Here is a 13,143-nt window from a genome sequence, read left to right as displayed (position 1 = left end):
GCTACAACTAGAATACAAGTAACCAATATTTTATCTACGAGAGTTCTGGGTATCTGAAATAAAGACATATGCAAGACTAAAACACTTTCTTCATAATATTATATGTGTGCAACATTTCATATAGATTATTAAAGGAAACTTCCAACATTACCTCTGGCTGAGCAGCAAATTCTCTAAGAAGATGCCCATTCCATACAAACCGTGGATCTGCCTGTAGTGAGAAAAAATAAGCAAATATACAAATAGGGTTGTTGGGGTTTTTTGTTTGGGGGGGAAAGGGGAGAGAACAGTTTTCTGAAGCTCAGCTTATTCTATGGTAGGGCAGAAGCTCAGCACTATCCTGCAGTAGCATAAGTTTGGGTGACTAGATATATGGTAAGGGTGGTTTCAGAGTAGCAGCCGTGTTAGTCTGTATTCGCAAAAAGAAAAGGAGTACTAGTGGTACCTTAGAGACTAACCAATTTATTTGAGCATGAGCTTTCGTGAGCTACAGCTCACTTCATCGGATGCATTCGATGAAGTGAGCTGTAGCTCACGAAAGCTTATGCTCAAATAAATTGGTTAGTCTCTAAGGTGCCACTAGTACTCCTTTTCTTTATGTAAGGGTGGTGCACCTGGCCTTCACAAAATGCTGTTTGCACTCTTTTGGCTGGACAGGCTGCTGCACAGAAGCATAGCTGGAGGCCCTACCGGAAACGAACAAGATGTTCCTGATGTAAGTGTAGACAAGCCCTTAGTTACTATCCTTTTATTCTGCAGAACAAAGTCAGTACATTGCAACAAAAATCAACCCAAAGTGCTTTTGAGAATTTTAAACTGCAAGACATCTTTAAACAGCAGTACCCAATGAATTTTGGAACAAATGGAAACTCTCAGAGAGGAAAGTGAGAACATGCAGAGAGAATTTCATCCCAAAGGAGATCACAGTACTTTACTGGCTTCTATTTCAAGATGAAATATTTCTTCATTGAAATACTGTAGCCTTTTAATAGCAAGCAAAAGCTGCATTCAGCAATTTAGGACAGAAGAAATACAGGGGGAGTTCTAATGAAGCATGTTTTTAGCTAAATTAGCATTTGACCAGGATTATCAGGACAACACCTGCGCTTGTTAAAAATGTTATGAAATACTGAAGGTCAGATTTTAAAAGATAGGTACCACAATTACATGGGCAAATTTGGGTGTCTGAGCAGCTGTCTGGCGAGTTAAATGGGTAACTGGCAACAAGCATGCAGCTACCTGATTTTGCACGCATATTTATATTTTATCTCAGTTATGCATGGATAATTGCATGTGTCCATCTTTGAGCAATTTAATCCTTGACCATAAAGGACAAGAACATTGGTTTTAAACCTCATTTGAATGCCTGCGTCTCCAGAAACATAATGCTCCTGCACACCATACTAGGATATTATTTCAGAACAAGTGAATGAAAGACTGCTGCTGGTTATAGTGCCACGCACTGAGTCACCAACCCGACTTCCTGTAGTACCCTAGGTTTGGCTGCATTCAAGTGCTGACCAGGCTTGAGCCTACTTGGACTGTGAACCCATCAGATCTCCCAAGATGGCATGGATACAAGTAGATCATAACTATTTCAACAGCTGCAACACAACTGGCATCTTACATACCTTTTAAAAATGGTTATATTTATTAATATAAATCTAGAGGGCTTACTGACTCAAAAGGGATACTGCAGTATGTTAGATCATTTTAAACTGGAACGGACGATTTTTTAAATAACTAATGTGCTGACATGTCCCTTCCTATGGTTGAAAGGATAAATACATGACACTTTTCCGAAACTTGGTAGATTGATTTTAAGGCTAAACAATCATTACAGCTAGACCATTTGTGGGGGAGAATGAGAAAGTACCATATAAAAATTAACACAGAACAGTACCTAAACACAGAATTCTAGGGTTCATTAACAAGCAATATGGTCTGCTGAAGTTTTTTTTAATAAGAAAATGAAATGGACATGAAGGTTTAAAAAGGGTGTGAGAATCGCTTCTTGTTCCCAGTTCTGAAAATATTCTGACAGTTAGGAGGCAACACCTTGTAAAGGTGGCTTTATAGCCTCTTTTTCCAGCTGAAAATGAGCTGTCTCAATGCATTTTAGAAAGCACTTGTTGAATCAAAACCATGTTTAGCAGATTATGGATTCTAAATCTTCATGGAAGCTGAGAAAGTTTACATTCGTAAAGATATCCCCTGGGGCCTTAGTGTGGCTGCGTGGTTTTGTTTTCTTTAAGATTGAAATTAAACATACTAAATACTGTTTCTAGCAACATATTAAGATAGTCAGGTTTAGAATGCAAAATCCCAGGGCAAGAGGCCACAAATCCACCACTCTGTTCTGTATCCTTCCCAGTCTCTGTCCTAAATGCAAGCTCAAGTGACATCTCTTTCACTTTTTGATGAAGCAACCCCCACTTTCTCTGATCCTAACCTTAGAAACCCATATTTTTTATGTAACTTCTTCCCACAGTGTCAAAAAAAGTTACTATGCAAGTTGCCACAGACAAACTCCAAATACATCAAGTATCCTAGGGGTTAAGAAATGTGTAAGAAATCACGTAAGAGTTACTCATCTCAGAAGTAACATTTTCTGATGTCACACACAAAATTAACTCTCGTTATGTGAGTCAGCAGTACAACTAAGTTTTAGGTTTGTGGAGTTTTGTTCTGTTCAAAACTGCCACAATAACTGGCATTTTGGAGTTCGCTTTTTAACTACACTGCTTATTCTCCACAGGCTGGAGAACTACAAACAACTATTTTTTTCAATTATTACTTTTTGAAGAGGAATGAAGACAATGTTAAAACACTTAAAGTGTAACTTCTATAATTGATTCTCTCATGGCACACATTTTCAGTTGCTTCCCTTTCCTCTTGTGGTCAACTACTCATTCCAAAAAACAGCCCTACCATAGCCAATACTATCAGGCTGAAGATTTTACAGAGCAAGTGTGACAATGGACTAGTTGCATGCTGATAGTGGAAAATATAGAAGGCACACAAGCGATATTCGCAAAACCATTTCACTAGTTTAGTTTGAAGGTGGAGAGGTAAAACCATTTTTACTATAATTTTCAGAATCAAGGGACCACTAATGGCTTTGTGAAAAGCTATTACACTATGAACATACATATTCAACATACATACCTACCCTTTTTACAGTTTATGCATTAAAACTCTGGCCAGGTAAGTGCACAAGGAGCTCTAATTTCACTGACAGTACCATAAACTCTTAATTTAAGAACATAAATGAGGATGTACGTAAGATTAAAAACAGCTGGAAGTGCCAAGATGTTTGTGCAAAGAAGAGATAAGATACACACAAAACCAGGAGTATTGAACTGCTCAGATGTGTAGTTCTCAGAATTCTAGTGTTGAGAAGTTGTATTTTAAGGACCTGATCCAAAGCCCAGTGAAGTCTCTGGAAAGACTTCCACTGATTTCAATGGGCTTTGGAGGAGGCGCTATAAACAGTACTATTCCACAATGATGCGTCTTAAGAGGATTAAAATGTATATTTAAAACATTTGAAAGTTTAAAATCCAAGCTGGGGAGAGACCTGTAGCTATATTTAAACTTTATTATGAAGTTACTTGGGAACTGCATTATGGTAGCTATGTATTTTAAATCAAAATGAAACACAAAAAAGAGATAACCAGCAGTGGCAGGCAGAAAAGAAAAAGGAGTTGTAGTCACTGTATATTTGTGGCATTTAAGGCCAGCATTTTTCCTCACTTTTGGTAAGCACACATCCACTAGCTTGCAACTCCCACACCACTGCTGCCCGACAGATTTAAATTTTCCTTTATAAAATAATCAGGAACATTGAACAGCCCCTAACAGAAGTTTGTAATATAAGATGACCTGAGCATGGAACATTAAGGGTTGTGGCAAGGAGGTCAGAAGCAGCAAGACACAAAGACCTACGTAGGATGGCACAAGGAAACAAAAGATAGGATAGTATACAAGTCAGCTCCAAAAGTATTGATTGTTTTAAAGCAGTCTTGCAACAGGTTTACCCACAGGCTGTTGAGAAGTGTAATATACACAAATTTAATGCTACAGAGCCAGAAATGCTAGAGCTCTATTTTAGGAATGCAAAAGTTCAACATTAATTTTAAGGGGATATCTAGTTTACAAAAACAAAATGGCAAGTTTGAAAGCTAATCTATGTCACAGAAACATTAAAAAGGGATGAAACTGACTCTTGTCCCCTCAGAGTTCAGTCCAGCCAGAAATTAGAATCTAAACAGACTAGTGAAATAATCCCATTAGCTACCTGATCTATAAAATAAACCCATTACCACACACCAAACTAGTTGACAAGGAGCTGGATACAAGACAGAAATCAGTGGAATCCTTACCCTCTCTAGTAGGCTCATTTCCTGGAATTCTGGACTGGTGTTGGCTAACCTTTGCAAAGTGTGGGTTAGGTCATATGTTGTAGAGAAGTAAAATCCATCCACATTCAAGATGTGACTAAGCATTGCTAAAAAGGCTTTATTGTCCTGCAACTGTTGGCAGAAAAAAAAAAAAAAAAAGAACAAGCAGCTTTCTTATTTACTAACACCACATTGTTGGGTTTTTTACATTCCCCTTTTTTAAAAAGACACTGATTTTTTGCTTACCACCATGTTTTGCAGGAGTACATAAAAAAACGTAAAACCCCAGTACAAAAGGATACCTTGAGATTACAATTTTGAGACAATAAAAGTAGACTGACAGTTTACAACATTAAACTGCTCCAGTACACCCTGATTCAATATGTACAGTACATGAGAGAAAGCTGAAATTTAGGGGATTTGACCAATAATTGCTCCTGGGGGAATTCTGTGCCACTGCATACGGGCAGAATTCATGTCCCCCACAGTTTTTTTTTCTTCTCCGGAGAATAGAGATTCTGCTGTAGAGGCATTGCAGTTATACCTTTTGCCCATCAGCGGCACCAGAAGAGAGGGCAGCCAGTGTGCAGAGAGGGACGGGGAGAGACTGTGTTCCTCACAGCAGTGCCAGGTGAGGAGGCATGGGACGGACAGAGAGGGGCACATAGGGCTGCTGGGGGATGGGGCGGGGTCACAGGCTAAAGTTCAGAAGGGCTAGTGGGAAGACAGATTGGGGCATGGATTTAGAAGTTTGTGGGGTGAGAGCATTGAGCCAGGGGCTGAATGGGAGGGGGGCTGCAGGGCCACCTGGGTTGGGGAGGTAGATGTGCCTCATTGAATGGGAGAGGCTAGGGGTCAGCCAGGGTCTGCATGGGGGAGACTCCCCAACTCCCTAACATACCTCCCCAAAAAAACCTCCCCCTACCTACCCCCCCAAAAAAACCTGTTCCAGACTTCTCCGGCCCACACCCAACAACCCCCCAGGTTCACTCCCAGGCTCCTTCCCTCTCCTTCAGCTCCCCATTAGCCCTGAGCCCCCCAAGCCTTTGCACTGCTTCTGAGGGGTGCAGGAAATACGTTACTGTATTGTAGTTTAAATGAATTACTCAAAGTTCTGTACTCATATGCCTAGAAAGGAATCAGTCAAAAAATTTTTCCCTGAATCTAGAGAGAGAGAGTTACAGACATACTTGCTGACAGGTATTTTTAAATAAATTACCAGAATAATTGCAACTGGCGTCACTGTGTTATTTTGACAAATATACAATGTGTAGAATTTTAAAACACTGTGTGAATAATTTTTAGGCACAGAATTCCCCCAGGAGTAAATAATGGAGAGTAGACTGATACCAAGTTCTTCCCAACCACAGAGGAAAAAACTGTTGTGCCCCAAAGAGTGTACAGTCAAAAAAAATAAGACAAGTGAGACGTGGGGGGAAAGGATACAACATTCTGGCAAGGTGATCCCAGTGACAGGCACATGTCTTGGTTGCAAGTTTGCCTTATTTTATTTTTAAATAGATACTAAATTCACCTCCCATCCCACCATTCAACCCCCGTGTCTTTGTTCCAAAGCAATCCCCAGTTTCAGTTCCAATGAACTTACACCCTTTCATTCCTCCCAATATTCAACCCCTTCCCTCCATGTAAACAGAAATGATCAGTTCAGTGATAAGTTAAGTGAGATAAACAGTTGGATGACTTAGTCAACTAGTTTCTTGTAGGTTTCATGGAAGTAGTAAAGGATTTGACATGGAGAAGGTAGTGGTTTTGTGGACCAGCTCAGGGAGGACATGCCATACCTAGGAGACAGTGTGGAAGAAAACACAGTTGGCTGTGAAATAACTGGACAAAGAGGGTCTTAATGAGCACTGTGGGAAGAAAGAAGGGGTGCAGTTTTGGGAGACATAAGAGACATGGGTTTGAAATTGATGCAGTGAGAGATGGGACCTAATGAAGGATGATTTGGTCAGAACAATAAGAAAGGCCATCTTAGAAACTGGAGGGAGGGGACTGTGAAATTGGTGTCAGGAAGGCCAGTGACACAGTGGTTGCACAATGGAGTTCGTTTGGGAATTTGGAATCCATAGATTTTTTCTAATTTACACTGACATAAGCAAGAACATGCACATGCTTATAACATTATAAATAAATCAAAGCAGATGGACTACAATGCCATCAATATTTTAAAAGAAATTGCACAACTGCTGTAACAGTCTACAAACTATGCTTTGATCACAGGAGACCTACATTTGAAGAGTTTTTTTTTAATTTCGCTAAAGATGATAAGCCATCAGAAAACTGCTAATCAGTTGTGGCTTATTTATTTTTCTTCTACCAGTCTACTCCTACCTGAATATCAGTTAAGTGCAGCATGGTCTTTTTGTAGGAGAGGATGTCAAAATCAGTTGCTTTCCAGACTGCATGATTGAAACATTCACCTACTTTTTTCTTTTTTGTTATTACAATGAGATAGTTCCCTGCAAAATAAAAAATGTAGAAGTCAAGGGTAGTTAGCTATAACGTGGTTCAAGAAAACAAGGATAGCAAGCACAAGGCTATATATGAAAAAAATGGATGAAGGGGAAAGAGGGAGACAAATTCCTGGAGGTTCCCCTCCTCAAGAGTTTCCTCTATATCCCTCCATTGGAAGGAGGTTGCTCCACTCCACAGTCTAAAACCCACAAATGAATTAACTTTCCTGCAGATTCCCCATGGAGTTGGGTAGGAATAGAGCACACCTTTCCAAGCACCCACCACTCCATCCGCACATGCGGATCTGAAGCACGCTTCAGGGTCTTGAGGAATGGGGAGAGAGTGTAGTGGGGCGGCCGACCCCAGCTGCAGATCCAAGTACAGACAGTCCTCTCCACACTCAGATCTTTTAGGGTGGGGATGCAGATAACTGACTGAGCCCATAGTTTGGAGAATGCAGAATCCATCAGCAATACGTACAATGACAGCGTGCGGTAGTATTCAACAACTGAGATCCATCTTAGAAGTCTTACAGAAGGTCACAGATATGCTATTTTATCCTAAAACATAGTTGACCTAAAGCCTCCAATATCTATTAAATGGGGTGTCGGGGGGCAATTTGCATTAATATAGAAAAATCAATCAATCAGAAGAACTGCACATATAACAGTGCAGCCCCTCATTATAGCAATTTGTTAGCTTGCCTCCACCTTGGAAAATACAATGTAGTCTTACCTTCCATTGAACAAAATTACTCCTATGGAACTTATTTACTGCTGGAAAATTGTGCATTTCAATGTACAACTGACTGTGGTTTTCAGATGCAAATATAACCAAGACAGATTTTTAAAAATCTTGGATTGATCAAAATTATGAATAAGCTATTTAACAAGAATGAAATGCTATGAAATCTCACACCTACTACTATGAAGTAGGAGTCAGCGAATGCCAATAAGAAAAACCAACAACCATGGCTTTATAAATTGTGCACAGTGTTTGTGTTCCATTACATTTACGAAGTCCCATTTATAGCACAACACACCCTGTAGTGCTTTAATTTTCTGGAGAAGTAGTTACAGCTCAGTGGGTATTTAATCCACCCAGTTGCATAAAACTGATATGTACACTTCTCCATCTACAGTTTTAGTTACTAGTTTTGCGCATTTGATTTCATCCAGAAGGATGCAAATGATTCAGATCCAAAACTCGATTCTTCTTCATTTACAACTATTCAAATTCAGAACTTGCTCACATGATAGTGCTTGTAAGACAACCCTCAAATATTTGTCCCGCAGATATATTGATCTCACAAGCAATGTTGCACAAGTAGTAGAAAAAAATATACACCATATTGACTTGAACTCAGCTTAAGTGAAATGTAAAATGTCTACAGTAGAAGAGGATAGTAAGGACATAATGTTTGTTTTATAAAAGCTCAAAGTTATTAAGTCAGGCGAAGATTTTTCTTTTCTTCTAAACTTTTAAATAAATACAACATTAATTCTTGTGAAAGGTCGTGGACTGACAATTGTAAAACACAAGTTTTACCTCTTGATAAATATAGATCATGGTCAGTGTAAGGAGGTTTACATTAACACTGCCTCACAGCTGTGAATAGAAGAAAAGAAGGTAATTCAATCTCAATATTCATTTCTGATCTCTAATTAGGTTGCTTTCACCCTTATTGACACCTGTCCACCAGAAACTGGTCTGAGATTTTTCAGATAGGCCACTCAAAATGTTACACTGCCTGGGACAGAATTCAGTCAGTGATCCTGAAGTGAAAGGCAGCGTACTATTACCAATCCGCTACACCATTCTCTCTCAATCCTCTTCGGGATAATTCAGTTTTAAAAACAAACAGGGACCCTTAGAGATACCAAAATACATATACTGTAGACTGTGGTACAGTTATTTATTACATTTGTCTTACTTTGGGATAGACATGTTTAAATCTTGTTTTGGTCTACTAAGTTTGATAATCTCAACCTAGTCAAGTGTTCATATTTTGTTTGGAAAAATTGGCACTCTGCTCTAGAAAAGGGCTTTGCACAGAATGATTAAGGTGCACAGACAGACAATCTATGTAGAGCACATACACACCTTATTACACGCGTTTCCAGACTATTGCTATTAATCTAACTTTCATCAGAATCAAATTCACTCAAATAAGAAAAACACTTAACTTTCATTGGAAAAGTTGGCCTCATACCTGTGACTCAAAGTTTACTTGTATCAGTGATTATTTCCATCAGCTTCAGAGTACACTATGACATACGTTTTATAGAACAACTTGTTCTTACCCTGCACTATTTAATATAATATTAGGAAGTTTTGTTCCAATTTGTCTTCTTCCTTTTGTTAACTGTTGACATTTTCTCTACATTTGGGAAGAGGTTTGAACACAGCCATTGATTAAACAACTAAATTACAAACTGATCTCACATCAGGTCATTCCCAAATATATTTTTTTGTATACCAACACTATTGACTTGAAAGCAAGCCTCACCAAAAAGTGTTATAGCAAATCCAGTGATGAGGGTGAAAGCATGGGGGGGGTGGGGGAGGAAGAGGAGGAGAATTAAACTTTTTATAGGTTCTGTAGAAATAGATTTAAAAAGTAAGTTGACAGAATGGTCAATTAACTCCTTTTCTACATTTGGATACTTAAAATTCATAAGACATCTTCCCTTCCTTTCATTTTTAAGCATCTTTAGTTAGCTCACAGATGACGTGTCATACTATAGCAACTTTTAAGAAATGATGAAAAAAGTGATTTTCTCCAACAAACTAATTCCAGATTTCCTTTATACATGAACCACACTCTCTCCCGGCTTTTAGGTTTCTCTAGTAATATATTTTCACCTACATTCTTTCACCAGTATACCATTTTTTTTCTCCTTACCTGCCACCAGACGGATTGTTCCCAAAATACCATATATAGACCTTGTAACAGCTGAAGGGGGAACATCTTTCTTAACTGAAAACCAGAAAAACAAGATGTCAAACTATATCTGTTTCATGATTATATCCCATGTAACTTTATTAAATTAGATTTGATCATGAAGTTTCAACCATGTCACTAATGAGTCACCATAGTGAGAGGCAATGGATTAGAGTTTGAAAACCTGCTGGGAAAGAATTTAAAATTAGGAAATGAAAGTTTTCTATTTTGTTTAATCAACAAGAATCATTCTAATTGAAGAAATTCAGGCTCATTTACAGGACAGGCTAGCTGGGTAGCTCAGCAGCAGCACACTGTCCTGCCAGCAGGAAGGAGTTTCCTGTTTTGAACCAAACTCCGGGTGTCAAGGCCCCAAGACCAGCCTTAGCCACAATACCTGGCCTCCCCACTTCTGAGCATTCCTCCACCATCTCAGTCCAATTCCACACTGAGCAACAGGGCCAGACAAGCAGTCTGAATTGTGTTTTCTAACTTGTAAGGCCAGCTCTTCAAGGCAAAGACTATTAAGAGCTGTACAGCTGTGGTAAAGAATATAGGAAATGGATGGATATGTGGATGCAACTTGCAAAAGTGCTTCAGTATTGTACTTTTATCATCCACAGATTTAGGGGTCATTGTGAGGACCATTAACACCAAGTTTTAAACCAAGCTTAAGTCACAGCTAAGTGCCCCAACAGAGTTTGAAGAATGGAAAAAGATGGGACTATATTATGCATTGGGTTACATGCCAATGAAATGATAAAGTAGCTGCTGGGACAACAACATACCTTGGCTTGAAGAGTTTATATGTTAATGAAACATCAGTATTAGGAAAAGATGGCAGACAACAGAAACCTGGGAAGAGTAATCCTTACAGCTCTGAAGGAGTAAATTGCTATTCCAGTACTATAATATTTCAGTAGGATGAGCGCTCTAATCTTATACAAAAATACTGTAAGATTTACAGTCCAAATTTAGTTGGAAAAGAGGTTTTAATTTAATTTTCTCAGGAGAGAAAGGAGATATACAGATTCTAATATGAAGGGAAAGTATTATAGCAGCTCCTCTCAGTAAGACAGCATGTGAGTTCACTTTTAACATCCTATTTTCTGAAGTTCATAGCTCAGCATTAAATGGTTTGTTTCAAGCTGTAATTTAGTATCAGGCCTTCACCTGGGAAACAACTTGTTTGTTTGTTAAAACCACACAAATTTGCAAAAATAAAAATGTTAAGTTATGGCCATAGCACAGAACTATCAAACAATTCAAATTGTAGCCTTTTAATAGCCTCAGGAAAAAGCTAAAAATAAAAATCACCAAGTAGAAATAAGAGTGAGATATGTTGGCCAAGTTCATAGATTCCAAAGCGAGAAGGGACCACTGTGATCATCTAGTCTGACCTCCTGTATAACACAGGCCATAGAACTTCCCCAAAATAATTCCTAGAGCAGATCTTCTACAAAAACATCCAATCTTGATTTAAAAGTTACCAATTTATACTTGGTAAATCGTTCAAATCGTTAATTGTCCTCACTGTCAAAAATGTACACCTTATTTCCAGTCTGAATTTGTCTAGCTTCAACTTCCAGCCATTGTATCGTGTTATACATTTCTCTGCTGCACTGATGAGCCCATTATTAAATATTTATTCCTTGGGTAGATACTTGTGGACTGTACTCAAGTCACCCCTTAACCTTCTCCTTGTTAAGCTAAATAAATTGAGCTCTTGGAAGTTATGGGAGCACATCTGCACGACATTCATCACTCCTGTGCTTGAGTCCAGACTGTGGCATCAGTCCTAATTAGCATGAATAAGTCAACATTTCAAACTGACGCGGTCGTACAGTTATCAAAAAATAAAATGGTGAGTGGGAGCCCCAAATCAGTTGTTATGAATAAGGCTATGATTTAGTCAGAGGAGGTGACGGCGGTCAAGGATTTTGTGACTTTACCGGACCTCGGTGACTTCTTCCACTTCAGCTATCAGCAGCTGAAGCTGGGGCTGGAGACAGGACTCTGCGCCCCTGCCCCGCAACGGGGGCTGGATGGCTGGAACCAAGACCCTGCAGCCCCAGCCCCGCAGCTTCTGCCAGGGGCCGCGTGCCCCAGCCCCGCAGTGTCCAAGGGCCGTGCTGCGGCATGGTGGGGGCTGCAGTTGGGACTGCGCACCTCTATCCTGCAGCTATGGCCAGCACCAGAGCAGGGGCGCTGCGTCCCGCTGCAGCCGGGACTGTGCCACCCACCATGGCTGGGGGCTTGACCTGTCGGTCCCTCCCTCCCCATCATGAGACTCCATTCCTCCCCCCTACTTGGCCCTGCCTCGTTATTTTTAGTAAAGTCACGGACAGGTCATGGGCTCTGTGAATTTTTGTTTATTGCCCGTGACCCGTCTGTGACTTTTACTAAAAATAACCATGACAAAAATCTTAGCCTTAGTTATGCACCATATATTTTCACCGCACGTTTTTAATACACACAGCTACATAACTGCAAAGAACCTTAAAACTATCTTCCAATAAAAATTACATGTTGATCTACAGAAATAAATATCAACGAATACTTTAAAATGTTAATTTTACTGAAAATAATCAAAATGCTGTGGCACATTTTGGATTTCTGCTACTGCAAATTAATATCCAGTCCACAAAGGAGACAAAAAAACTCAACATCATGAGTGAGGTGAAGAGAGACTTACGATACCACAATAATTAATGTGGATATTCAGTAAGCTATCCAAAGAACCAGGACATTCAGCTTTGAAGTAGTATTTAGATTGCACATTGCACTTTGTCACTGTACTTTTTAATCGACCGGCCTAGTGCTGGTGAGAAGCATACCTGTAAGAGTGACCTCTGTGGAGACTCTGTCAATGGCAAGAACATCATTTGCTCCATCATCACAAGCTTCCACGTAAAACTTCTCTGGTGTTATGTGCCTTTAAAAGAAATTAAAAGCTATGAGTACAATAAACCAGACTTGCCATACAAAGTTCCATATTTAATTATAAACAGCTGGGAAGCCAGTTATGGCTTTTTCCTAATTGAACAAATTTTAAACAACTGTTGACTGGAAAACAGCTGTACACCACTCATTTATTTTGTAGAGCACTAACTGGAAATATGAACCTGAGAGTTTTAATGGCTGAATGCAAAATTCCTTGCTTATCACCATGGAAATAATCCTGTACCACTCTACTGTAAGTGAAAAATATGAAAGTTTCTTGCTGAATGTTTCCTTAAATAAGCTTTAATTTAAAAAAGGAAAGAATTAAAATGTGATTCATTTCATAAGTTTATATGGGCTACGTACAAAGTCTTAGGA

The 13,143-nt window shown here is 39.3% G+C and overlaps 1 protein-coding gene across 1 annotated transcript in view; it reads right to left on the bottom strand.

The window, feature by feature from the left end:
* Window positions 1-13,143, bottom strand: part of SACM1L (SAC1 like phosphatidylinositide phosphatase) — a 62,482-nt gene that overhangs the window by 22,135 nt on the left and 27,204 nt on the right. The window contains exons 2-6 of the mRNA XM_073333154.1: window positions 12,660-12,757; window positions 9,784-9,858; window positions 6,756-6,883; window positions 4,386-4,535; window positions 152-211 (exon numbers count right to left, since the gene is read on the bottom strand). Of these exons, the coding sequence (XP_073189255.1) occupies window positions 152-211; window positions 4,386-4,535; window positions 6,756-6,883; window positions 9,784-9,858; window positions 12,660-12,757 (511 nt within the window). The remainder of the gene's footprint in view (window positions 1-151; window positions 212-4,385; window positions 4,536-6,755; window positions 6,884-9,783; window positions 9,859-12,659; window positions 12,758-13,143) is intronic.

Source organism: Lepidochelys kempii, chromosome 2 (genome assembly GCF_965140285.1).
Source record: "Lepidochelys kempii isolate rLepKem1 chromosome 2, rLepKem1.hap1, whole genome shotgun sequence".
In the NCBI taxonomy this organism is placed as follows: domain Eukaryota; kingdom Metazoa; phylum Chordata; order Testudines; family Cheloniidae; genus Lepidochelys; species Lepidochelys kempii.
The sequence above is the reverse complement of the archived record's forward strand: the minus strand, read 5'-3'. Positions and strand labels throughout refer to the sequence as shown.